The sequence below is a fragment of the Mytilus trossulus genome, unplaced genomic scaffold (assembly GCF_036588685.1).
Source record: "Mytilus trossulus isolate FHL-02 unplaced genomic scaffold, PNRI_Mtr1.1.1.hap1 h1tg000158l__unscaffolded, whole genome shotgun sequence".
In the NCBI taxonomy this organism is placed as follows: domain Eukaryota; kingdom Metazoa; phylum Mollusca; class Bivalvia; order Mytilida; family Mytilidae; genus Mytilus; species Mytilus trossulus.
Window position 1 is genome coordinate 1,550,306 of NW_026963304.1, and position 27,083 is coordinate 1,577,388.

The following is a 27,083-nucleotide window of genomic DNA, read 5'->3' on the forward strand; positions in this document are numbered from 1 at the left end:
GTCTTTGTCCGTGCAACCCCCCACTATTTTACAGGAAGTTATTAAACGATGTCATGCGATGTTCATGATCGTTGATCAATAATATTTCATCGAACTAAATGTAAAGAAATGATGACAAAACAGCAAATAAGACAAATATTTCGTTAGTGAGGTGAAATATATATCTATTTTGCATATTTTTCTGTTTTTAAAAATATTTTTTTTCTTTTTTTTTTCCGACCGACCGACCTGACTTTTTTATGGGAAAAAAATCTGTTAAACCAACAAATTAAAAAAACGTGGCCTAATTTAATCAATTACTTTTCAAAATATCCTGTAATCCTGATTACTTTCTGATTACATTCTGATTACAATGAAAAAAATCTTAAACTGTTTATGGTCAATAAATGAAAAAAATTGTTATTCTTATTCAATTTATATTGAACATGTTAAGATAGTTTGGTATACTTTTTGATATATAAAGCATGACAATTGGTTTGTATACTTCAGTAAATAAACAGCTGCGCCATGAGCGCATGATACGCCCAACGTCTTATGTGGAAGTTATATGCAATATTCATCAATAGTTTCTGAGAAAGTTTTAAGCAATAACCATATATAGTTTTTGAGACACGGCGGGAAACTCTCCACCCTGTTTTTTTTTTATAAAAAACTTAAATATCACTAAAATAAAATTTTGAATCAAAACCAAAAAGTTTAAAGATCTTTAGATTAACATAACAAAGAAGTGTGTAAAGTTTTAAGCAATAATCATAAATTATTTTTGAGATACAGCGCGACATGTAAAAAAAACCTCCCCTGTTTAACAAAATACTCAATAACTCAAAAATAAAATTTTGAATCATCACCAAAAAGTATACAGATCTTTAGATCAATATAATAAAGAAGTGTGTAAAGTTTTAAGCAATAATCATAAATTGTTATAGAGATATGGCACAACATGTAAAAAAAAAAACCTCCCCCTTTTTCACAAAATACTCAATCACTCAAAAATGAAATTTTGAATCATCATCAAAAAGTATACAGATCTTAAGATTAATATAACAAAGACATGTGTAAAGATTGTAGCAATAATCATTAATCGATTTTGAGATATGGCGTGACATGTAAAAAAAAACCTCCCCCTTTTTTACAAAATACTCAATAACTCAAAAATAAAATTTTGAATCATCACCAAAATGTATACAGATATTAAGATTAATATAACTAAGAAGTGTTTAAAGTTTTAAGCCATAATCAAGAATCGTTTTTGAGATACAGTGCGACATGTGAAAAAAACACACCCCTGTTTTAGTTACAAAGTACCGTAAATCAAAAAGTTTAAATCTAATTTTCACCAAAAAGTATACAGATCATTTGACCATCATAAGAAACAACTATATTAAGTTTCATGAAATTTGGATAAGTCGTTCTCAAGTCACAGTGCGACATGTTTACGCCGGACAGACGGACAGACACCGGATATGTGTATACCATAATACGTCCCGTCAAAATTTTGACGGGCGTATAAAAATTAACTATAACAGTATTGAAAAGTCATCAATAGCCTAAGTAGAAACATATAATACTAATATATGTTTCAGGCCTTAGCAAAATATATCGTATGATTTTTTGTCAACTTTGAATTGACAGGTAGGAAACCAATTAAGGTTTTTTTTATTGCAATTACCCACTGCGTATAGATGTAGGACACTGTATACATGTATGGTAAAAGATAAATCAGACATGTGATCATTTATCTAATTAGCACAAACATTTATTACAAGTTGGACAAATATCTTGTTTAAGATAAGCAAATTTTTGTATGTTTTGGACTGTACATGTAAAATGCAATGCTTTTTAGCACTTGTATTTTGTTTTCTATTTGATTATACTGGTAAATTCATTTCATCCATTCTTTAACTCCCATAAATTGCACCTTAAACAAATATCAATAAAAGTCTAGAATAGGTCAGAAGACAAACAGCAAACGGTTTTTATAAAGCTATATTCAATTGAAGTCAAAAGAATTCAGAGATTAATGATGATATCCAGTAACACAATGTTTATGTATGAATGAAGTGAACTTTTGAGGTTTATTAAAAAGATTAAGTTTGAAGTTATCATTTTATAATATACCAAACACAATACTTTCTAAATAATGCTATAGTTATATATTAAACATGTATTCATTCACATCATGCAAAATGTTTTGTTTTTAATTCATTGTAATCATGATTACTTTGCCAATGTAATCATTAATTTAATCAGACACTTTCAGAACTGATGTAATCATTAATTTAATCTAATCGTACAAATGACAAAGTAATTGTAATTTAATCAATTACATTGAAAGTAATGAGAGCCATCTCTGAAACTAGTACACATTTTATGTTTAGGGGCCAGATAAAGCACGTCATTTAGTGTTGGATTTTCTTGCTGTGTTGATGACCTATTGGACGATTACAGCTATTTTCCACTTTTTTCGGTTGTTGTCTCTTTGATACATTCCCCATTTCCATTCTTTACTTTATAAAATAATTAACTGTTGATTCAGAAATATGTCGTCTTTCTGTTATTCTAATATACATTTAGTAAATGTATAAAGCAAATATTGAAATTAAAATGGCAATACTTTAACAAACTCTGCAAGGCATTCAAAGTCAATGGAACTTAAGGTTTAAATTTATATGAAGGATAAATGCCAATAAAATTGCATTTATCAAATATCTATAAACTAAACTACAAACCAAATATGTGATTTTTTTATGTTCAGTTAACCATGGAAATGAATTGTGCAAATGCTAATACAGTTGCATAACTCATATTATTGGCTTATTATGAGTGGTTAATTTCAAAATAATTCAGTCTTTGTTTTGTGCCATGAAATATTTAATTTCAAAATAATTTATAGTATTTGCTTTATGTGCCATGGAATATTAATTTATTGAGAAAACTATGAATATACTAACCTGCCAGACACAATCTAAAAAGAGAAGAAAAATAGGAGATTCACTTCTCTGTTTAGTGATGGCAAATGCCGATTTGGAACAGCGGTCAGCAAATGGATGACCACCTTGTAACCATTCACGTTCTACTAAGGCTTCAAATCTATAAATAAATAAGATAAGGACCAACTTGTGTCAAAGGTCATCAAACAAATATTTTAATTTCACCATTCATGTCCTGCAATAATGGCTTAAAACTATAAAGCAAATAAACATGTAAAATGGCAGGTCTTTACAATGAAATAAAATTTTAGTTGTGTCACATTGTAGCATATTCTTTCATTAAGGAAAAATATAACTGATTGTTTCATTTTTATTCATTTAAGTCACCTGACATTAAAAATTAAACAAATATACAATTGTGGTTTAAATAAAGTCATATTTAAAAAAAGCTGCATTTAACTGCTTGAAAAAAGACCAAATAATCTAAAATTGTTTACCCATTAATGGTCCTACAGTCATGGTCCAATATAAGTTGTACAAGGGAGGTAACCTGTAAAGTTGTATCAAATCCCTCAGATCCATGGACCAATACTGAAGCCCCTGTAAAAATACAACAACAAAAACTCAATTATAGTGTGATGGACTAGCACAGGGGAGGTAATCCTGTGTTGTATCAAATCCCTCAGATCCATGGACCAATACTGAAGCCCCTGTAAAAATACAACAACAATAACTCAATTATAGTGTGATGGACTAGCATAGGGGAGGTAATCCTGTGTTGTATCAAATCCCTCAGATCCATGGACCAATACTGAAGCCCCTGTAAAATACAACAATAACTCGATTATAGTGTGATGGACTAGCATAGGGGAGGTAATCCTGTGTTGTATCAAATCCCTCTGATCCATGGACCAATACTGAAGCCCCTGTAAAATACAACAACAATAACTCAATTATAGAGTGATGGACTAGCACAGGGGAGGTAATCCTGTGTTGTATCAAATCCCTCAGATCCATGGACCAATACTGAAGCCCCTGTAAAATACAACAACAATAACTCAATTATAGAGTGATGGACTAGCACAGGGGAGGTAATCCTGTGTTGTATCAAATCCCTCAGATCCATGGACCAATACTGAAGCCCCTGTAAAATACAACAATAACTCGATTATAGTGTGATGGACTAGCATAGGGGAGGTAATCCTGTGTTGTATCAAATCCCTCTGATCCATGGACCAATACTGAAGCCCCTGTAAAATACAACAACAATAACTCAATTATAGAGTGATGGACTAGCACAGGGGAGGTAATCCTGTGTTGTATCAAATCCCTCAGATCCATGGACCAATACTGAAGCCCCTGTAAAATACAACAACAATAACTCAATTATAGAGTGATGGACTAGCACAGGGGAGGTAATCCTGTGTTGTATCAAATCCCTCAGATCCATGGACCAATACTGAAGCCCCTGTAAGAATACAACAACAATAACTCAATTATAGAGTGATGGACTAGCACAGGGGAGGTAATCCTGTGTTGTATCAAATCCCTCAGACCCATGGACCAATACTGAAGCCCCTGTAAAATACAACAACAATAACTCAATTATAAATGATGGACTAGCACAGGGGAGGTAATCCTATGTTGTATCAAATCCCTCAGATCCATGGACCAATACTGAAGCCCCTGTAAAATACAACAACAAAAACTCAATTATAGAGTGATGGACTAGCACAGGGGAGGTAATCCTGTGTTGTATCAAATCCCTCAGATCCATGGACCAATACTGAAGCCCCTGTAAAATACAACAACAATAACTTAATTATAGAGTGATGGACTAGCACAGGGGAGGTAATCCTGTGTTGTATCAAATCCCTCAGATCCTTGAACCAATACTGAAGCCCTTGTAAAATACAACAATAACTCGATTATAGTGTGATGGACTAGCACAGGGGAGGTAATCCTGTGTTCTATCAAATCCCTCTGATCCATGGACCAATACTGAAGCCCCTGTAAAATACAACAACAATAACTCAATTATAGAGTGATGGACTAGCACAGGGGAGGTAATCCTGTGTTGTATCAAATCCCTCAGATCCATGGACCAATACTGAAGCCCCTGTAAAATACAACAACAATAACTCAATTATAGAGTGATGGACTAGCACAGGGGAGGTAATCCTGTGTTCTATCAAATCCCTCTGATCCATGGACCAATACTGAAGCCCCTGTAAAATACAACAACAATAACTCAATTATAGAGTGATGGACTAGCACAGGGGAGGTAATCCTGTGTTCTATCAAATCCCTCAGATCCATGGACCAATACTGAAGCCCCTGTACAAATATAACAACAAAAACTCAATTATAAATGATGGACTAGCACAGGGGAGGTAATCCTGTGTTGTATCAAATCCCTCAGATCCATGGACCAATACTGAAGCCCCTGTAAAATACAACAACAATAACTCGATTATAGAGTGATGGACTAGCACAGGGGAGGTAATCCTGTGTTGTATCAAATCCCTCAGATCCATGGACCAATACTGAAGCCCCTGTAAAATACAACAATAACTCGATTATAGTGTGATGGACTAGCACAGGGGAGGTAATCCTGTGTTGTATCAAATCCCTCAGATCCATGGACCAATACTGAAGCCCCTGTAAAAATACAACAATTAATTGCTTCCCAGAGGTCCAACCCTGAACAGTTGGGGCAAAAATGGACACAATATTCGCGCTTGATACAGGTCTGAATTTGGATTGTAATTAAATATTTGACACAAATAGGTTTCTGACACAGAAGAACTGTAGTCAAAGAACTTATAATTGGTAATATAATTTGAATTTATATTCAAGTTATGCTTTTGTGCAATATATTAAGCTGTTTCATATTGACCCACCATCCACACACATAAAAAAAATCTTTTAACCATACCTTCAGAATATATACTCTGTGCTACAGTACAAGCACACACTACAATCATACCTTCAGAATCTATACACTGGGCTACAGTACAAGAACACATTACAATCATACCTTCAAAATCTATACACTGTGCTACAGTACAAGCACACATTACAATCATACCTTCAGATTTTATACACTGTGCTACAGTACAAGCACACATTACAATCATACCTTCAGAATATATACACTGTGCTACAGTACAAGTCACATTACATCATACCTTCAGAATCTATACACTTTGGCTACAGTACAAGCACACATTACAATCATACCTTCAGAATCTATACACTGTGCTACAGTATAAGCACAAATTACAATCATAACTTCAGAATATATACTGTGCTACAGTACAAGCACACATTACAATCATACCTTAAGAATCTATACAATGTGCTACAGTACAAGCACACATTACAATTATACCTTCAGAATCTATACACTGTGCTACAGAACAAGTACACATTACAATCATACCTTCAGAATCTATACACTGTGCTACAGTACAAGTACACATTACAATCATTCCTTCAGAATCTATACACTGTGCTACTGCACAAGCACACATAACAATCATACCTTCAGAATCTATACACTGTGCTACAGTACAAGTACACATTAGAATCATACCTTCAGAATCTATACACTGTGCTACAGAACAAGCACAAGTTACAATCATACCTTCGGAATCTATACACTGTGCTACAGAACAAGCACAAGTTACAATCATACCTTCAGAATCTATACACTGTGCTACAGTACAAGTACACATTACAATCATACCTTCAGAATCTATACACTGTGCTACTGCACAAGCACACATAACAATCATACCTTCAGAATCTATACACTGTGCTACAGTACAAGTACACATTAGAATCATACCTTCAGAATCTATACACTGTGCTACAGAACAAGCACAAGTTACAATCATACCTTCAGAATCTATACACTGTGCTACAGTACAAGCACATGTTAGTATATCTTTGACATGTGATAACCAGTTACTGGATTCTAACTTCGATAGCCATTTGTCCATACTACTGGTGTTGTCAAGAGATGCTGAAATAGAAACATTACAAACTAAACATCTGACATGTCAACAAGGGCACCACACAATGGGGAAGCAACTTAAAAAACAGCTATAAATCACTTTTTGTAATCAAAGCGCTGTAAGCACTGTAGGCAATTAACCAAAAACCAAGGCAAACATAATTATGAAAACTGTGGCAATGTTGCTTCAACTTTTTTTTTAAATTTAAAAGAACAAACATTAAACATTCATATATAATTGTACATTTATGTTCATTTGATGAATTAATCATTAGGGCAAATAATTCATATTTTATCAAGGTTTTCAATAGCAGTGGCCCCACGAACTCCACCTATATTTCATATGATTTGTTATATTGTCCCATACATGAATATATATGGTTAAGGGGTGGGGATCTTGACCGTTACCAAGTTTAGGTAATTTTTGTCTCTTCAAGTCTTGTTGATAGTTGTCTTATTGGCAATCACACCACATCTTTTTTTTTTATATAAGAAACTTCCAGCTATTTTAACTGACCTATCAAAATTGAGAAGAAAACAAGAAGTAATTGTAACAGGATGCTGTTACGAAGTCTCCCAAACAAAGCTCCCATAACTCGCCATTCATATGGTCCCATGTTCATTTGATTTGATTTTTTGTCCCATACAAGAATATATATGGCTTACGGGCGGGGATCTCCACCATTTACAAGTATTCAAACAAGAGGGGGAGGGGATGACCCCCAGGGACTTTACCTTTATTTCATTTGATTTGTTTTATTGTCCCATACAAGAATATATATGGTTTAGGGGTGGGGATGTTGACTGTTTGCAAGTTTTCAAACAAGAGGGGGTGGGGTGACCCCCTCAGGACTTTCCTTTTATATCATTTCATTTGTTTTATTATCCCCTACAAGAATATATATGGTTAAGGGGTGGGGATCTGGACCGTTCACAAGATAAAAACACATTCTCAAATTGAACAGAGTGGGGGTGACCCCCAGGAACTTCCATTTAATTTCATTTGATTAGCCATATTGTCCCATACAAGAATATATATGGTTTAGGGGTAGGGATGTTGACCGTTTACAAGTTTTCAGACAAGAGGGGGTGGGGTGACCCACTAGGGGCTTCCATTTAATTTCATTTAATTAGTTTTATTGTCCCATACAAGAATATAAATGGTTTAGGGGTGGGGATGTTGACCGTTTACAAGTTTTCAAACAAGAGGGGGTGAGGTGACCCCCCACGGACTTCCCTTTTATTTCATTTCATTTGTTTTATAGTCCCTACAAGAATATATATGGTTTAGGGGTGGGGATCTGGACCATTTACAAGATAATAGCACATTCTCAAATTGAACGGGTTGGGGAGGACCCCAGGGGACTTCTCTTTAATTTCATTTGATTTGTTTTATCATCCCATTCAAAGAATATACGAGGTTTAGGGGTGGGGATCTGGACCATTTACAAGATAAAAGCATATTCCCAAATTGAAGGGGGTGGGGATGACCCCCAGGGACTCCCCCTATATTTCATGTGATTTGTTTTATTGTCCTATAATCATTTCTGAAGACTACATGAATCTATCACTTACAGTTTTCAAGTTATATTCATTTAATAATTTTAAAAAAAATAAAATCCCATAGGGTTCTTAGTAAACCCCACCCTTCTTTCTGCCCCCAAAATACCCCTTAATAGACCCCAACGCACAAACAAAAGATTGATGGCTCACCTAGACATATTAGTCTAACATTCTATGAAAGCCTAAGTTAAACTTTGTTTGGGAGACTTGAAAATACCCCTTGAAATTGCAGTAATATGTTCAACTTGAAAAGCATTTAACATGCATTACCATCATTTATCACTGATAAAAAAAAAAAATACTGTTACCCGGAACATATATATATATTGTTAGATAAACTGTTCCCAGCTGTAACAATGTATTGGATTTTCAAATTAAAATTGGTGTACAAAATATTTTCTGCTTTTTCTTTCTTTTACATATGTCTTTTGGTTTTCAATTCTAGTGTTTGTATTTATTTACCATGCATAGATGTATTTTGTCACCCGTCTGGATTTTTTTAGTAGCCAAATCCGGGATTACCCTTATCCGCTTCCGGAATCGAATCCGATATTGTAATCTCGTAGCAGCCATTTTGGTTTCAATGTTGTTTTTGACAGATAGTGAGATACAATTTTTACTCGGATTTACACATTATTTCTCGGTGTTTTTATGTATAAAGCTAGCGATTGAACAAATTGAACATCGCTGTCATGAATAGTAATGATGAAAACAAGTGTGAGATCGTAATATTAGGAAACTTTGGCAAAAATGTTTGCAAAGTTATTTTTTTATATTCTTTCAAGGTCCGTCGGGCATGTGCATAGCTAGTAACCAAGTAGAAAGTCCGACTGCAAAAGTGGAAGGTCGCAGACCTCGCTAATTAGAACTCCTGCGTCCAAATTATAAAGATACGAAAATTTCGTCTTCTTTTAAATTCAAAATTGCCGCCAACAGCGTGATCAGTTGAACTTATATACATAGTTGATTACGTATTGACGACAAACAATATTCCTACGACTTTTGCAATTTGGGAAATCTTAACTACTTGTCTTTAGAGATTTTCGGCGATTAGATATTTCATACATTTGTTCTTTGACATCTTAGCCAAAAGCTCAGGAGATAATAAATTACATAAAGATTCCTAATGTGCTCTACTTCCTATGTACAACTTCAAAACTTTTGGGAAAATCGACGATCATTTAAGGTTTTTCTGGTCATATTTTTTGTAATCCAGAATGAAAAGTATAAAAAAACTGTCCAATAAGTTACAAATAATATAGTAGCCAGCTAGATGATAACAATGGCACGTATTTCAGCATTTATTGGGTAGCACACAAATCAAGGGTGCTCCCATAAGGCAGCTTAACTGCCTAAAAATCTGTGCACTTAAATTATGATTTTCAAAATTAAAATTTGTATATTTATAATTCAAAAATATTTTTTATTCAACTTTACACACAAATGATCAACAAAATAATTTTTGCCATAGCAAATCAATTTTGAATATTATTTTATATGTTTTACGTGGTAAGAACAATGAGCAGGAAACTTGAAGTTCTGTATAAATTAGTATTGACGTAAAATGAACCTACATTCCATCAATTTGATGAGTGAGTCATGGAAAGCTTGTCTCCTATCCACTGACTGATGTATCCGTCTCCACTGTGGATAATATACTTCAGGTTCATAACCTCCACCTAAAACAGAAATCCATTTAGTATGAAATTTATATATATAACAGAGTTCAACGAAGATATGACAGTTTCTAATCCATTTTCTACAAAAATTAAAGCTTCCATCTCTCAAAATTGACTTAGAATTAAGAGAAAGAATGAGTCCATAGTTCATGGATGCCCACCTCTCACTATCATTTTCTTTGTTTAGTTGAAATTGGGGTCAAAACTTTCCAATTTGGTGTTGAAATTAGAAAGATCGTCGTAGGGAACATGTGTACTATATTTCAAATTGATTGAACTTTTTAACTTCAGCATAAATTACCTTTACCAAAAAAACTAACCTGAATTGGGACAGACAAACAAATAGACAGACAGAAGAACGAAGGGACCAACTTACAAAAAAACGTAATGCTCCTAGGTGGGGCATAAAAATCAGTGATATCCATACTGACAAAACAAATCAATGATATCCATGACAAACATTTCTGTAGCAGCTAACAATGTTTAAAGTAAGCAATGGAACATGGTTCAATTTAGGTTATCTCCCTTGCATTAGGAAAATGTCTCAACTGTGGTAACTCCCAGTGAGAGTGTCTTTATAGTATATTTTCTCAGATATAACAGAAGGCAGAAGGTAACCTTGTGTCTATGATATAACCTTTGTTGCCCCGCCCCATTACAGATTTCACTATACCTTTATTCTGTGCTGATTTAGCAGCAGAAGGTGACCTTGTGTCTATGATATAACCTTTGTTGCCCTGCCCCATTACATATTTCACTATACCTTTATTCTGTGCTGATATAGCAGCAGAAGGTGACCTTGTGTCTATGATATAACCTTTGTTGCCCCGCCCCATTACAGATTTTACTATACCTTTATTCTGTGCTGATTTAGCAGCAGAAGGTGACCTTGTGTCTATGATATAACCTTTGTTGCCCCGCCCCATTACAGATTTCACTATACCTTTATTCTGTGCTGATTTAGCAGCAGAAGGTGACCTTGTGTCTATGATATAACCTTTGTTGCCACGCCCCATTACAGATTTCACTATACCTTTATTTTCTGCTGATTTAGCAGCAGAAGGTGACCTTGTGTCTATGATCGATATAACCTTTGTTGCCACGCCCCATTACAGATTTCACTATACCTTTATTCTGTGCTGATTTAGCAGCAGAAGGTGACCTCGTGTCTATGATATAACCTTTGTTGCCACGCCCCATTACAGATTTTACTATACCTTTATTTTCTGCTGATTTAGCAGCAGAAGGTGACCTTGTGTCTATGATATAACCTTTGTTGCCACGCCCCATTACAGATTTTACTATACCTTTATTCTGTGCTGATTTAGCAGCAGAAGGTGACCTTGTGTCTATGATATAACCTTTGTTGCCCCGCCCCATTACAGATTTCACTATACCTTTATTCTGTGCTGATTTAGCAGCAGAAGGTGACCTTGTGTCTATGATATAACCTTTGTTGCCACACCCCATTTCAGATTTCACTATACCTTTATTTTCTGCTGATTTAGCAGCAGAAGGTGACCTTGTGTCTATGATATAACCTTTGTTGCCACGCCCCATTACAGATTTCACTATATCTTTATTCTGTGCTGATTTAGCAGCAGAAGGTGACCTTGTGTCTATGATATAACATTTGTTGCCCCGCCCCATTACAGATTTTACTTTACCTTTATTCTGTGCTGATTTAGCAGCAGAAGGTGACCTAGTGTCTATGATATAACCTTTGTTGCCCCGCCCCATTACAGAATTGACCATTCTTTCATCTTCTTTACATCTTTTGTTGTTCATTCCTGTCAATGGCTGACTACACCTCATCATCACAGCCTGGAAGAAGGAATAACAAATATTAATTAATCATGGTCATCAATTTGAAGAACCTCAAATTATCACTCCAACAGTAGCAAATAAAAAAAAAAGATCAAATTAATATTTATTTAGAAGTGTACATTCACAGTTTAAAGTAATGTTAATCACAAATAACCTGAACCTTTCCAAAAATTCAGCTGGTGTTCACCTGGCCATTTAAATTTCCACTTTTCAATATTGTTTTCATGTTTTTATAACTAAGAGTTGATATTTGTACAGCCAAGTTAATCAAATAAATAATTAATTGGTTTTTTTTAAGAAAAAAAAATCCCATAATGGTTAATCTAACTTCACAGAGTACAGCAGCTATTGTATGTGTTCAATGGGACAGTTCACTTTGTAAATTAATAAATGGTCAACTGATTCTTGGGTGAAGTTTCACTTCCCTTACATTAAATCAATTGTCAATTTTTAGGGATTTTTTTCTTTGTAATCATATCTGAACAAATAGAGCAATATATAATCAGCTGAACTAGATATTATCTTAACCTAAAGTGAATTTACTATTCTGTATGAATAGAGATTTTTTTCATACTGGTACCTTTGTCTGTCTATGATAATAACTGAGAACAGGAAACCTGCCGTTTTGTCTGAACTGGGAAGCCTTTATAACTGTTTCATCATCTATAGATTTAGGTACAATCACAGCATGGGGATAGGATGCACAAACCTGTAATATCAATCAAATATAGGAATATATTCAAGTAAAAAAAAATAAAAAAAATACAGTAAACTTCTCCATATTAATTTCTTTGAGATAAAAACTTACCTTTGGGAGGCAAGTTATTCATCAAATTAAAGATTTACAGTGGGCAATACAATACTTTTATTCCTACTTAATTTAGTTTAAATTAGCCTTGTAGTTTCAGAGACTGACAAAATTAGAAGAGAGAGCATAAACATGAAAATGGCTGCCAAATGATATTTGATGCACCTGCAATATGTCACAATTTGTTCACTTATTAATTCAAACAGCAATCTTTAAACCTGGTGTATTCACCCTTAAGTAACATACCTTATAATCTTTGTTAACATAACTAAGTCTCCATTCCTCAGAGCAATCTTTAAACCTAGTGTATTCATTCTCTGGTAAAAATGCCTGCCAGCCGTCCTCTAATGGCTCAAATCCAGCTCGATAGAAAAATGGATACTTCAAGCTAATATCATCTATAAATAAATTCTGACTGATTAAAAACTGTTTATATACTGTAATTTTATTGTATAATACAACATGAAGCACTATTTTCCATGTCATTACATCATAAATGCAGATTACACATATTAGCTGCGACAGAATTGACCTTAGGCAAGTGCACCAATAGTTCTATACATGTACATGTAAAAGACTTTAATTGAATTTGAAACATGCAATTACGAAATAAAAGATGAATTTTGATCAATTTTATTCTTATAACAACTCAATTTTCAGACAGTGACAGACTTTCTGTAGATTTTTTTTCAACCTGAAATATAATTCATATAAATTGAAATACAAATGCTTATTGTTTCATATGACCCCTTTTTTCCTTCCGTACAACTTACCAACATGAGACAGATTTCCCTCCCCTTTTCCTTGTGTACCATTTACCAACATGAGACAGATTTCCCTCCCCTTTTCCTTGTGTACCACTTACCCACAAGAGACAGGTTTCTCTCCCCTTTTCTTTCTGTACCACTTACCAACATGAGACAGGTTATTCTCCCCTTTTCTTTCTGTACCACTTACAAACATGAGACAGGTTTCTCTCCCCTTTTCCTTGTGTACCACTTACTAGAAAGATTCCACTCCCCTTCTCCTTGTGGACCACTTACCAACATGAGACAGATTTATTTCCCCTTTTCTTTGTGGGCCACTTACAGGGGTAAATTCTATAAATAAATATTCGTCATCAGGGACTGCCCATTTAGGGGAGAGCTTTCTGTATAACACTGAAGTTATATGGTCTTCTGATTGGCAGATAATGTTTGTAATAAATATTTTTTGGTAGATGGATCAGAACTAGAGTTAAAAAAAAAAAAAAAAAAAATGCTGAATGTACTAATTTTTCTCCCTTCAGGGTTGAAAAGTAATGGGGGTCAGTATGGGAATTCAGTGCGAATCTACATTGTTTGTAAACAAGGCCATGTGAATGCCCAAAAATGCTGCATGACCCGATGTTTTTATTGTTGCAAAAGATAGGGCTACATTTGTACTTTCATGAATGATATATGAAAGATTTTAATTTCTAAAGGTAAATCAGGTATAAATTTATTTCCACGCATAGATTAGCATTAAAGTCAATGGGAGATTTTTTACTGAATTTACCCCTACAACATGAGACAGGTTTCTCTCCCCTTTTCCTTGTGTACCACTTACAAACATGAGACAGATTTCTCTCCCCTTTTCCTTGTGGACCGCTTACCAACATGAGACAAGTTTCTCTCCCCTTTTCCTTGTGGACCACTTTCCAAAATGAGACAGGTTTCTCTCCCCTTTTCTTATGGACCACTTACCAACATGAGACAGATTTCTCTCCCCTTTTCCTTGTGGACCGCTTACCAACATGAGACAAGTTTCTCTCCCCTTTTCCTTGTGGACCACTTTCCAAAATGAGACAGGTTTCTCTCCCCTTTTCTTATGGACCACTTACCAGCATGAGACAGATTTCTCTCCCCATTATCCATGTGGAACACTTACCAACATGAGACAAATTTCTCTCCCCCTTTCCATGTGGAACACTTACCAACATGAAACAAATTTCTCTCTCCCTTTCCATGTGGAACAATTACAAACATGATACAGGTTTCTCTCCCCTTTTCCTCATGTACCACTTACCAACATGAGACAGATTCTCTATTGATGATGCTACATCTAAACAGTCATCACCACCATTGAATTCTAACTCTATCATCTGCAAGTCTTTACATTTCAGAATCAGTACATATTTTCCATTGGTTTGGGTCATTTTTTTCTCTGTACTGTCTATAGCGCTGTGTAGAAGCTGGAATAACGTTTTTATAAACTGTAAATACTATAAGTTATTGACATTCATATCCGTAGATATGGATATTTTAACACCCTGAAGTATCCAAGTACACCCTGTGGCAAATGCAACAAATAAACTGGTATGGGTCAAATTTGGGCTCAATGTTGTGAGAGTTACGTCATAGACTGTGTGATGTTAATGTGGGTCATTTGCATATCTAGGTTAGAAGTCCAATTCATTGACAATGTGGGAGTCAAGTGATGCATTTACTTAAATGAGTGCAAATGATCTGCATAATAGGATGAACTCGTTAGTGGATTAAGTATCTAAGTATACAGACATCATGGATAATCTACAGAATTCCATATTTCATAAACTACCATGGAACTAAGGAAAACATGTGTGAAGTTCCCCAATGTAATGGGTAGCAATGTCCAGGGATATGGGTTAGCAACACCCAGGGGCTTTGGGTGTTGTAACAACGTGCGTTAACCAATCAAAATCCTAGAAATATACTAAGCCAGGGATAAAGATATATACATGATATATGTCTCACCTTTTTTGTTGTTTTGATAGTATAACAGTATAATCATAATGCTGCAAATATTGAATTAAAATGTCAATGCGTCAACATGTAAACCACCATGAAGAATGCCACATGCAGGGTGTCAGCTATGTTTGACACAGGGTGGCAATTTCGAAGGGGAGAAAAACTATAAAAGTAAGTTCAAGTATCAAAATTTCTTTTTTTAGAATTCTTAGTACCATATAAGATCATATAATGTATTGCACGGAATGAGCTGAAACATAAAATAGAGAAAGGAAATTGGGAATGGGTCAAAGCGACAACAACCCGACCATAGAGTAGACAACAGCCGAAGGCCACAAATGGGTCTTCAATGTAGCGAGAAACTCCCGCACACGTAGGTGTCCTTCAGCTGGCCCCTTCAAAAATATATATACTAGTACAGTGATAATGGACTTCATATTAAACTCCGAATTATACACAAGAAACTAAAATGAAGTCCTGTATAACAGTAGAAAAATCAATAAAAAAACATAATCTACAACATGTACAAGTTGGTCCAAATCAGGGTCCAAATACCAGCTTCTTACTTAAAATGAATTGGTTTTAAAACTAGTTTTTCATCACAATATATATATATGAAGTGTCGCTCGGGGTGTCAGATTTTTGCATCTCAAGGGGTAGAGGCTTTTAATAAAAATAGAATAGATTTGCATATAAATCAGTCTTTATCTTTTTAGTTCAAACACAGATCTACACATGTGTGTGAGGTGTACTGTTAAGATGCCTTTCAACCCATTTTATATTCATGATATTTATTAACTAATTTGTACAAAATACCCACAACTCTTCATGATTTTCTGGTCTTGAGGACAGTATTACAACCTGTAAGAGTTCAATAGATGACTCTTATTAACTTACCCACAACTCCTCATGATTTTCTGATCTAGAGGACAGTATTACATGATGCCCTGTGATACAAAGTGTACCAGTAACTGCTTTAGTAAAAGGACGTTTCATACAGACATTCTCTACTGTAGGGGTCTTGATAAATTCTGCAAATTCCATTTCTTAGAACATGTAGAACACACTACAAAAGAAAAAAATAAATGAATGCATATAAACTCTACAGACATGACAGGAGACGACTGCACACAGACTCTACGGACATGACAGGAGACGACTGCATACAGACTCTATGGACATGACAGGAGACGACTGCACACAGACTCTACGGACATGACAGGAGACGACTGCAAACACTCTACCGACATGACAGGAGACTACTGCAAACACTCTACAGACATGACAGGAGACGACTGCACACAGACTCTACGGACATGACAGGAGACGACTGCACACAGACTCTACGGACATGACAGGAGACGACTGCACACAGACTCTACAGACATGACAGAAAATGACTGCATACAGACTCTACAGACATGACAGAAAATGACTGCATACAGATTCTACAGACATGACAGAAGATGACTGTACACAGACTCTAAGAACATGACAGGAGACGACTGCACACAGACTCTACGGACATGACAGGAGATGACTGCACAGACTCTACGGACATGACAGGAGACGACTGCACACAGACTCTACAGACATGACAGAAAATGACTGCATACAGACTCTACAGACATGACAGAAGATGACTGTACAGTCATGACAGTACACATTGCTAATATTATAAATACATAAGTACATTTTTTTATTGTGTATCACATATGATCTAGAAAGGCAAAGGAGGATATTTGTATGGACATAAAATGTTTTGTGCATGAACCAAGTCATACTTTCTATTGTTTGTTATGGTATTTGCTTATTACATTTGTTTTTGAAGATAAATCTACTTTTGATGGTTGGTTCTAAATAACTCCATCTAAAATAATCTCAGACTATAGTGAATTCAGATACTAACTCTGCCTAAAAGTAAAACATACTCAGGCTATAGTGAACTCAAGATTTTCTAACTCTGCCTACAACAGATTCTGGCTTACATGGCTAAAACTAGCTTTGCCTAAAACAAACTCTGGCTATAGCAAATTCAGACAAACATGACTAATTAACTCTGTCTAAAACAAGCTCTGGCTAATGGAGACTTACTAACTCTGCCTGTACCAAACTTGGGCTAAATGGAAATCAGAAATTAAGAAGATAGGAATGTTGTATAATTGTAGCGGGGTTCATTGTAGAATCGAAATGAGGATGTAGTACCATTGTAATAACAATGAAAATGTAGGCCGCTAATACTGCAACCTCACCATGATTTATTGAATTTATTTTAGAGACAGTCATGTGTCATTAATGGATTATGCATCTCTTGTTAAACAAACATCAACATGATTCATGAATTTAAGCATTCATAAGGGGACGAAGTCCCGTATAACAGTAGAAAAAATCAATAAAAAAAATTAAAATAAAATAAAAAAATCGGGGAAATTTCTCGAAATCTTCATTATACTAATCATCATGATCATGAACTCAAAATCGTTAACTTGTTTTTGTTACTTTTTTTAATTCCTGCATTTGGCAATTTTGCGCAGAAATCTACAGTGTAATTCCTTTTCCCAGTCTGGTTTGCATGAATATTTGAGTAAAATATATATTTATCAGTCTAGTATAAAATAGGAATGAACGCAATACCAATTTCATTTTTAATAAATCCATGATATGAAAAAACTTTACTTTATGATGTTGTTTCTTTTACATTGCATATGACGTCATAACTTTAATTACGTCACAATGAAAATCCCTAACAACAGAACCAAAAAAGGAAACGCTACGGTATTTTCATTTTGAAATTAAAATATATTTGAATTAAAAAAAAAAATCATATAGATTTCAACCCCTTTCACAGGTAAATCCTGCCTCATATTACCTATAGATATATCTGCCATCTTTTTAAAATGCCCAGAGGTTTGCGTGCAAAATGGCTGTCATAGTCCTTTAAAAAACTTCAAGGGGCCTTCAAATGCATTTCAATGTGTTTTTGTGCTTCTTCATACTTTTGACCGATGCAAGACGTAACGGCCATACTACCATGACGGCCATAGGATGAAACGGCCATACCCCGAAAAGATGAAACGGCCCTAGTACAAAAACGGCCATACTTTGAAAAGACGTATCGTCCATGGTTTTTTTTTTTTTTTAGATGTTATAGATGAATTATTTTGATACTTATACATGGTTATTATAACTTTTAAATAAACTATGCTGTTTTTACATTATTTTTCATCTTAATTTTTGTTATATCATTTGTTTACTCATTATATATTTATCGTAAATGAATGTGTTTAATCTAATAAAATATTAAAATATCTTATTGTTTTCTAGATGATTGTTTGATATCTTATGTATAGCAAATAGAACAAAATGAATAAATATTAATGACTATATCCGAATGGGAGACTAATTTCTGTCATTATTAAAACAATGAGTTCAGTTTTGAAATATAAAAGAAGGTAATCAGCTGTAATCAAGTAATGATTAAGTTGGAAATTTAAGAAGATTGTTGAGGAAGACAGTATCAGAACATCAGACTTTCTCCGTTCCGTAGGCCATCTGTATGCACCACCTGTTCCTCAACCAGAGACCCTCCCAGAGTCCGACTCGATCTGAAGATTCCGACTACGAGTCAGATTAAGAGTTTATTGTAGTGACTTGATGAACATATTGCTTGTACTTATTATGTGTATACTAGTGCTTTGTTAAAATAATGAGTTCAAGATCGTAATATAGTGCATTTTGGTATGTTTGGTGCTTTTGTTTCAGTTGTGACTTTTATAACTGCATGTTTATGTTGTGACTTTTAGAACTGCATGTTTATGTATTTTAGTGCTTTATGATATAGGTTATATGTGTGAGTGTGAATATAAGTGTTTAAATATTGGGAGAAATGTGTATGCAGTGGAATAAATGAATGAGTGACAATAGCATATGAGAGAAAACGTATGAGATTGTTAATTTTAAAAATGTATATAAGATGAATGTCCTACATGTATGAACGAAATGTATATATGAATGGTTTGTGTGTGTTGTATGTATGATGTAAGGTTTATATGTTTGTTGTATATTTGTTTATCTGTATGACTGAATGAATAAATAAAATATATTAAAAAAATATCATCTTTTTGTTTCTTATACTAGAGTATATTGGTATCATTGCCCATAATACAATTTTCCATCAACAAATGCACAAAAATGGGAACATTTAAATGGTCAAAAATAGTATTCAACACAATTCAACACAAATAACAACGCAAAAAGAAACTTCAGTATGATAAAAATGAAACTGGCCATCTTTTATCATGTAATTAGCCAATCGGGTGCACATTCCTGTCAGATTTTACGGGTAATTTGTTTTGTTATTGGAAAATTCTGCAGCAGTCTCTGTCTTGGAAAGATGTTCAGCAAATAGAATGACTCTAAACTATAAGAAAGAAAAACAAAATATTAAACAATGTGTCTGATGATCATGACAAATATAACTCGAACTTGATGAATTGCCTTCCATAGAGTTGACCTTTACACTGTGTCCTGTTTTTAATTTCACCAACACTGATATTGAGAAGATTTTTATAGTTTAGAATAATATATATTTTTACGGATATAATAAAAAGATCTGTAACATGTGCTTGTATTTATATATCGACATTGACAGTCAACATTACTACAGTTTAAACTTCATATAAAATATGATGCCTTTATATCTCATTACAATAAAAATGATTCTTTAGAAAATGTTTACAACTGATAATGAAGAAATAATCAATATACTTACATAATATGGCCGTAACAAGTTGTAAACACGAGCGATGATGATCAAGCAAAGATAACTCTTACAAGAATAAATAAGATCGTATGTGCAGAAAAAAACTACTTCACAATCATATTTATGTTATTATTATGAACAAATACTTATTTTTCGTATTATATTTCATGTAATAAACTCAATAAAAAAAAAAAAAAAGTGTGGACGATACGTCTTACAATGTGTGGCCGATATGTCCCATGGACGATATGACGGTATGGCCGACACATCCTAGGGCCGTCATGGAAGTATGGCCGTCGCGTCTCGAAAGCCTTTTAAAAGCCTATTTAAAGTCATTGTAAAATTCATTGTTTTGTTTAAAATAGTGGAAAAAATTGCTCTTTAAAAATTTCTCTTTGGGAACCCACATGTGGGAAATCCCCCGCAAGTAGTGACAGTTGGCAGGTATGACTTGGTTGGTAAATATACCTAGATTTAGATATAAAGTCAGCTTCTGGTTTCGTGCTGAAAATTTATCATAATTTTTTAGACCGGAAGTTGCAGACAACTCTTTTATTTCCGAGGCAAATACGAGTACAAAAAATATATAATTAAAATCAACACAATTTCAATTTTTTATTTTCAAATAAAGGAAAATAAACTGTCCTTTTTTAAATTTCAAAAAACATTTTTTTATACCCTCAAAGAGTGAAAGAATTTAATTTTCTGCTGAATAGTGTCGCTGAATATTTGGAAGATGGCGGATTACGATGGTAAACAACTTGGTTGCTGACCAAAATATTGCTGTATTTTTCATATTGACATTAGCTTGTCGAAGTCAAGTTAAAGCTTCACTGCAACAATAATTCATCTTTCACATAAAATTTAGTTTTAGATTACCAGACAACCAACAAAATGTTTATTTTTTAACTTTGAAAATAAGTTTTGACAACTGCCGTGAGCTGGTGAGTGGCACAGGCACTTGTTTCTATCCAAGTGGGTCTTCCCATGGATAGAAACAAGTGCCTTTGGTGAGAGGGCCTGCTTTTACTTTAGGGACACCATCAACTTATTTTAATGGCACATTAGTGATATAATTACACCTTATTTAAAAAATAAGGCCGGATTTTGATTGGTTGGTAGCCGGTGTATTTTTCACATATTCTATCTATATATCTGGTTTTCCTCATTTCAAACGAATTAGCCTGTTTTTTACAACTATCACGGGTATCGGTGAAAATGCCGTGGTATCGGCCATTTTGGATACTCATTTAAAACACATTATCGCTTAAACTTTTGACACATACAACAATCACTTTCCATTGTGGCATCAGATTTTTTGTTTTATGTCTTTTTATGACATCAAAATTTTATGGCAACCTGTGTGGTATCCAGCTGTAATAGCGGACAAATAGTGATAATTGAGGTGTAAATGAGGCAGGCAATACCAGTGTAAGAGGACTAAGTCTGTATGATTTTTTTTCTTATTCAATACATTCCTTTCTTATTTTTATTTAAACTTCAAAATCTGTTTAAAAAAAATTCTGATTTTGGCTCTGTTGTAAAAAAGTTAAGCATGTTCATTTTGATGTTTAATTGTGACGTTATTTAAGTTATGTCATGTATGTATGATTTATATTCAATATAAACATGGTAGACAAAGAAACACTATCATCAGGTAAAGTTTTTTCATTTCAAAAAATTATTAAATATGAATTGGTATTGTGTTTGTTCTTAAAAGTTATATACACTTTATTGCTATTCCCGGCTGACCCAAGAATCTGTTCTGCTTGATCTTATGACGTCTTTTGATGGGATTCGTGTTGCTTATTCTTTCGCATGTTTAGTTTTCTACGTTGTGTGTGCTATTGTTGTCTGTTTGTCTTTTTCATTTTTGGCCATGACCTTTTCAGTTTATTTTCGATTTATGAGTTTGACTGTCCCTTTGGTATCTTTCGTCCTTCTTTTACAAAAATCACTTTTCCATTGTGGTGTCAGATATTTTGTACAATTGTTGTATTACAAATGTTTTATGGTGTCAAGACTTTATGGGAACCTGTGTGATGTCCAGTAATGGTAGACAAATAGCGATAAGGTGTATTTCACCAGGCTGATTAATATATCAGTAAAAATATTTTACTCAAAGTCTCATGTCAGACAAACAAGACTGGAATAAGGAAGTACAAAATGTAGATTTCTGTGCCAATGCATACATGTATACAAATGTATATTTGCGATAAAATAAAAATGTCTGAAAAATAAAAGTGAAGCAAGAACAATTTTGAGATTATTCTTCATGTTAGTCAATGTTAGCTATATTTAGTAGACTGATTTGTTTGAGGGAAATTTTTCAAAAATTAAAAAAAAAATAGATTTGTCTTTGTTTTTTTATTTTTCTACTGCATGTACTGAAATAGGAGACTTTATCCTCTTTTTACCCTCAGGAGGTTCTTCTCATGATTTGATTGATAGCTCTAGGTACATGTAATTCAAAAACTGTAAAAAAAAAAAAAAAAAAAAAAAAAAATGGAGAAAATGACTGCACTGTACTGATCTATAAAAGTTGAAAAAAGAAGTCTTTATTTTTTACAAATGAGTTATTTTAGAATGGATTGACATTCATGTTTATGTCATATATACCATGACTTTACTTAAAGACAGTGCTAATCATGTTAATAAATAAATTAAAATAATACATGTATAATTCCAAGATAGTCTACTTATAAATCCTAAAACTAATGCATAAAAATGTACATGTATGTGCCTTTCAGCCCCATAGATGTTCCTTCACCTGTTCAGAGAGCTTCAATCAAAATCTATTTGGTGTAATAAAACAGATATGTCATAATTGTAAAACAGTTTTGGGACCACAATTCCCTTGCCTTGTGGCTTGGGAAATTTCACAGTCCCTTGACTGACATTTTTGCAAAACTGTTAAATTAACTCCTGCCAACTCGCCTAACTTATGGAAATAAGTGAAATCTAGATAGATTTATAATAAAGGTCTTCAAACTCGCTAATATATAATAAAGGGCTGCGCTTTAGTGAATAATACGCCCGTTGCCCTTTTAACTTGTCTTTTATTGGAAAATTCCCCCTTTTTTTAGCATAAAAATTCATAACAAGAAAATGTGAAATCTGAAATTTATAAAAATTAAAAGGGAGTTTACATCAATAGATATAAACAATTCACCAAAGTTTCATGGACATAGGTGAAAGCCTTTTTGAGTTATTGTCCGAAGTGTTAAAAATCCCCCTTTTTTTTATGAATAAAGCCTCATAAATCCAAAACTAAAAATCTGAAATTTATAAAAATTAAAAGGGAGCTTACATCAATAGATATAAACAATTCACCAAAGTTTCATGGTCATTGGTGGAAGCCTTTTTGAGTTATTGTCCGAAGTGTTGAAAATCCCCCCTTTTTTATGAATAAAGCCCCATAAATCCAAAACTTAAAATCTGAAATTAAAAAAAAAACGAAAGGGAGCTTACATCAGTAGATATAAACAATTTACCAAAGTTTCATGGACATTGGTCAAAGCCTTTTTGAGTTATTGTCCGAAGTGTTGAAAATCCCCCCATTTTTATGAATAAAGCCCCATAAATCCAAAACTTAAAATCTGAAATTAAAAAAAAACGAAAGGGAGCTTATGTCAATAAATATAAACAATTCACTTAAGTTTCATGGAAATTGGTGAAAGCGTTTTTGAGTTATTGTCCGAAGTGTGGACGACGGACGGACGGACAGACAACGGTATACCATAATACGTCCTATCCCGGGCGTAAAAAAACTCAAATTGTTTGCCATATTTTTGAGATAACTGTATGCATTGTATTTTAACCATCACACAATAATTAGTTCTTTGAAAATTTAATACTTTGAATAAATTTATAACTCCATACTTTTTACACATTTATTCTATAGTCCTCAACTTTTTACACAAACACAAATGGTTAAGCTCAGTCACCATCACTCACTTGTTAAAAATACATGTACATGTAGATTATGATACATGTTCAATTTCACTATATATGCACACAGAGATTTTTGTTTACCCACAAATTTGGCATGCTTAGTATGACATCATTATCACAGAACTGGTATACTATTACATATTTGTTTAGGGGCCAGCTGAAGTGTGTGGTGTGGGAGTTTCTCACTGCATTGAAGACCCATTGGTGGCCTTTCGGCTGTAACTTTGTCTGTTTTATGGTCAGGTTGTTGTCTCTTTGACTTATTCCCCATTTTTTTATTCTCAATTTTATTGTACATTTGGTAAGCATGGTAAGAACATGATGATTATGATCAATAATGACATTTTACAATAAAGGAAATCTTATATATAGATACGTACATTTATTTCAGAAAATGCATTGAACTTAAAATCTTTTATAAATTTATATAATTTTTTTCTTGTTTTGAATTTAACTTAATAAGTTTCCCATAGATGGATTTTAAAATGAAGAAAGGCTGAACCACTGAAAAAAATTTTGACTGAAAAATGTGTTTACCTAATGTACCATCCCGTATTAACGTATTAACGTATTAACGTATGAACGTATTAACGTATGAACGTATGAACGTATTAACGTATTAACGTATGAATGTATTATGAACGTATTAACGTATGAACGTATGAACGTATTAACATATGAACGTATTAACGTATTAACATATTAACGTATCAACGTATTAACGTATTAACGTATGAACATATTAGGAAAACTTAAGCTATTTATTCAAACACCTTGTTAAAGAATTTGCGATTCATTTTATAAAACTCAAAAAATCAATTTCAGTCGCTGCTGTCAAGAGAAACCTAAGATGACAGAGTACTCATATACAGTGATACTACTTTAAATAATAAACTGTGTATCTTTAGATGATTTGATTTATATCTAGTATTTACATGGAGATGTTGTGATAAACACAGATACCGCCCAGAATTATTGTAATGCAGCGTTGCAATCTCTCAGCTTAAATGAACAGAAGCATAGTGTACACAATATCATTAAAGAATTTAAACCACCACCCTTATTGAGCTGTGCTAATCTCAAGTATCATTTATTTCCATTTATAGGACTTTTAAATGAGGCATAAAGTACACAGGCTTCTATTTAAAAATAGTTTAAAGATCTAATTACAGATAGCGTGTGGAATTTTGAATATATTTAAAATTAGACCTAAATTGAAATTGAAATTGATTAACTTTAAATGAAACGGAATGTTTTTAAAATATTTATTTAATTTAATTTGTTAAAAATATACAGGCCAGAAAGTAGCACAGGATAGCCATGACAATCAATGCTTTTGAATGGGGATATCTGGTTGGAACCCCCTTTATCCTGGGTTGAGAAGCCCCCTTTATCCTGGGTTGAGAAGCCCCCTTTATCCTGGGTTGAGAAGCCCCCTTTATCCTGGGTCGAGAAGCCCCCTTTATCCTGGGTCGAGAAGCCCCCTTTATCCTGGGTTGAGAAGCCCCCTTTATCCTGGGTTGAGAAGCCCCCTTTATCCTGTGTTGAGAAGCCCCCTTTATCCTGGGTTGAGAGGCCCCCTTTATCCTGGGTTGAGAAGCCCCCTTTATCCTGGGTTGAGAACCCCCTATTTACTGGGTTGAGAAGCCCCCTTTATACTGGGTTGAGAAGCCTCCTTTATCCTGGGTTGAGAACCCCCCTTTATACTGGGTTGAGAACCCCCCTTTATACTGGGTTGAGAAGCCCCCTTTATCCTGGGTTGAGAAGCCCCCTTTATCCTTGGTTGAGAAGCCCCCTTTATACTGGGTTGAGAAGCCTCCTTTATCCTGGGTTGAGAAGCCCCCTTTATACTGGGTTGAGAACCCCCCTTTATACTGGGTTGAGAAGCCCCCTTTATCCTGGGTTGAGAAGCCCCCTTTATACTGGGTTGAGAAGCCTCCTTTATCCTGGGTTGAGAAGCCCCCTTTATACTGGGTTGAGAACCCCCCTTTATACTGGGTTGAGAAGCCCCCTTTATACTGGGTTGAGAAGCCTCCTTTATCCTGGGTTGAGAAGCCCCCTTTATCCTGGGTTGAGAAGCCCCCTTTTATAAATGGCTAGATTGACTATGTACTTTTTCTTAGCCTTCATTGTAATCGTGTTAATTTTTCATTTTGAAAATGCAAACTCAGTCAGGGTGATCTTAAAGGGGCACTAGCTGTCAAATCCATGGTCACCGATTTGACTCAAATTTCATATTTGATTGATAACAATGTAAAACATTTATCCAAACTACCAGAAGTTTAGAATAAACAGTCTACAGAGCATGGGGTAGATAATATGTAGGTTTGTTTCGTGTGTATTTTAGTCCAGACGCCATCTCAATTAACTATAGATTTGACCTCAGATGACCATATATAAGCGATGTAAACATAAATAAAGATGTGAATAGATTAAACCAACACATGCAATTGGATTTTAATAGGTCTGTTTGATTTTATTTTATAGATTAAAAATATATATGCTACTCATTGTTTTAAACCGTATTAGAATGATTTTTTATGGATCGAATCAGTAATCAAATGATTTATCGTAGTTTAACTTTCATTGTTGACTTTCTTTTTCTTTAAATAACCAGAACACATTTACAGTGCATGCGTTGGCAATCCGTAGCTAGGGGTTAAATTAAAGTTCACATGAATACGGATTTAATGAGGTTGAGTTATTCACTTGCAAGTGAATAAGTAATTATCAATGTTTCTTTGCTTAATTTGACAAAATTCAACCATTTTGGCTGCTAAAAGCGAATTATT

The 27,083-nt window shown here is 34.0% G+C and overlaps 2 protein-coding genes across 8 annotated transcripts in view; one reads left to right on the forward strand and one right to left on the reverse strand.

Moving 5' to 3' along the window:
• The window catches only part of LOC134700487 (myotubularin-related protein 9-like), a 28,143-nt gene extending 7,245 nt beyond the window's left edge, over positions 1–20,898 (reverse strand). Inside the window, exons 1-11 of one of the 2 annotated variants that reach the window (XM_063561876.1) lie at positions 20,806–20,898; positions 16,473–16,641; positions 14,875–15,040; positions 13,075–13,226; positions 12,601–12,729; positions 11,915–12,017; positions 11,047–11,100; positions 10,089–10,193; positions 6,835–6,960; positions 3,428–3,530; positions 2,952–3,090 (exon numbers count right to left, since the gene is read on the reverse strand). In XM_063561876.1, the coding sequence (XP_063417946.1) occupies positions 2,952–3,090; positions 3,428–3,530; positions 6,835–6,960; positions 10,089–10,193; positions 11,047–11,100; positions 11,915–12,017; positions 12,601–12,729; positions 13,075–13,226; positions 14,875–15,040; positions 16,473–16,619 (1,224 nt within the window). In that variant the 5' untranslated portion in view covers positions 16,620–16,641; positions 20,806–20,898. Of the gene's footprint in view, positions 1–2,951; positions 3,091–3,427; positions 3,531–6,834; positions 6,961–10,088; positions 10,194–11,046; positions 11,101–11,860; positions 12,018–12,600; positions 12,730–13,074; positions 13,227–14,874; positions 15,041–16,472; positions 16,642–20,805 lie in introns of both variants that reach the window. The other variant, XM_063561875.1, reaches the window with a different exon arrangement.
• Positions 20,899–21,052: 154 nt separating this feature from the next.
• The window catches only part of LOC134700523 (zinc finger C2HC domain-containing protein 1A-like), a 38,638-nt gene continuing 32,607 nt past the window's right edge, over positions 21,053–27,083 (forward strand). For 5 of the 6 annotated variants that reach the window (XM_063561909.1, XM_063561910.1, XM_063561911.1 and 2 more), the window contains exon 1: positions 21,066–21,089. In XM_063561909.1, the coding sequence (XP_063417979.1) occupies positions 21,074–21,089 (16 nt within the window). In that variant the 5' untranslated portion in view covers positions 21,066–21,073. Of the gene's footprint in view, positions 21,090–27,083 lie in introns of all 6 variants that reach the window. The other variant, XM_063561906.1, reaches the window with a different exon arrangement.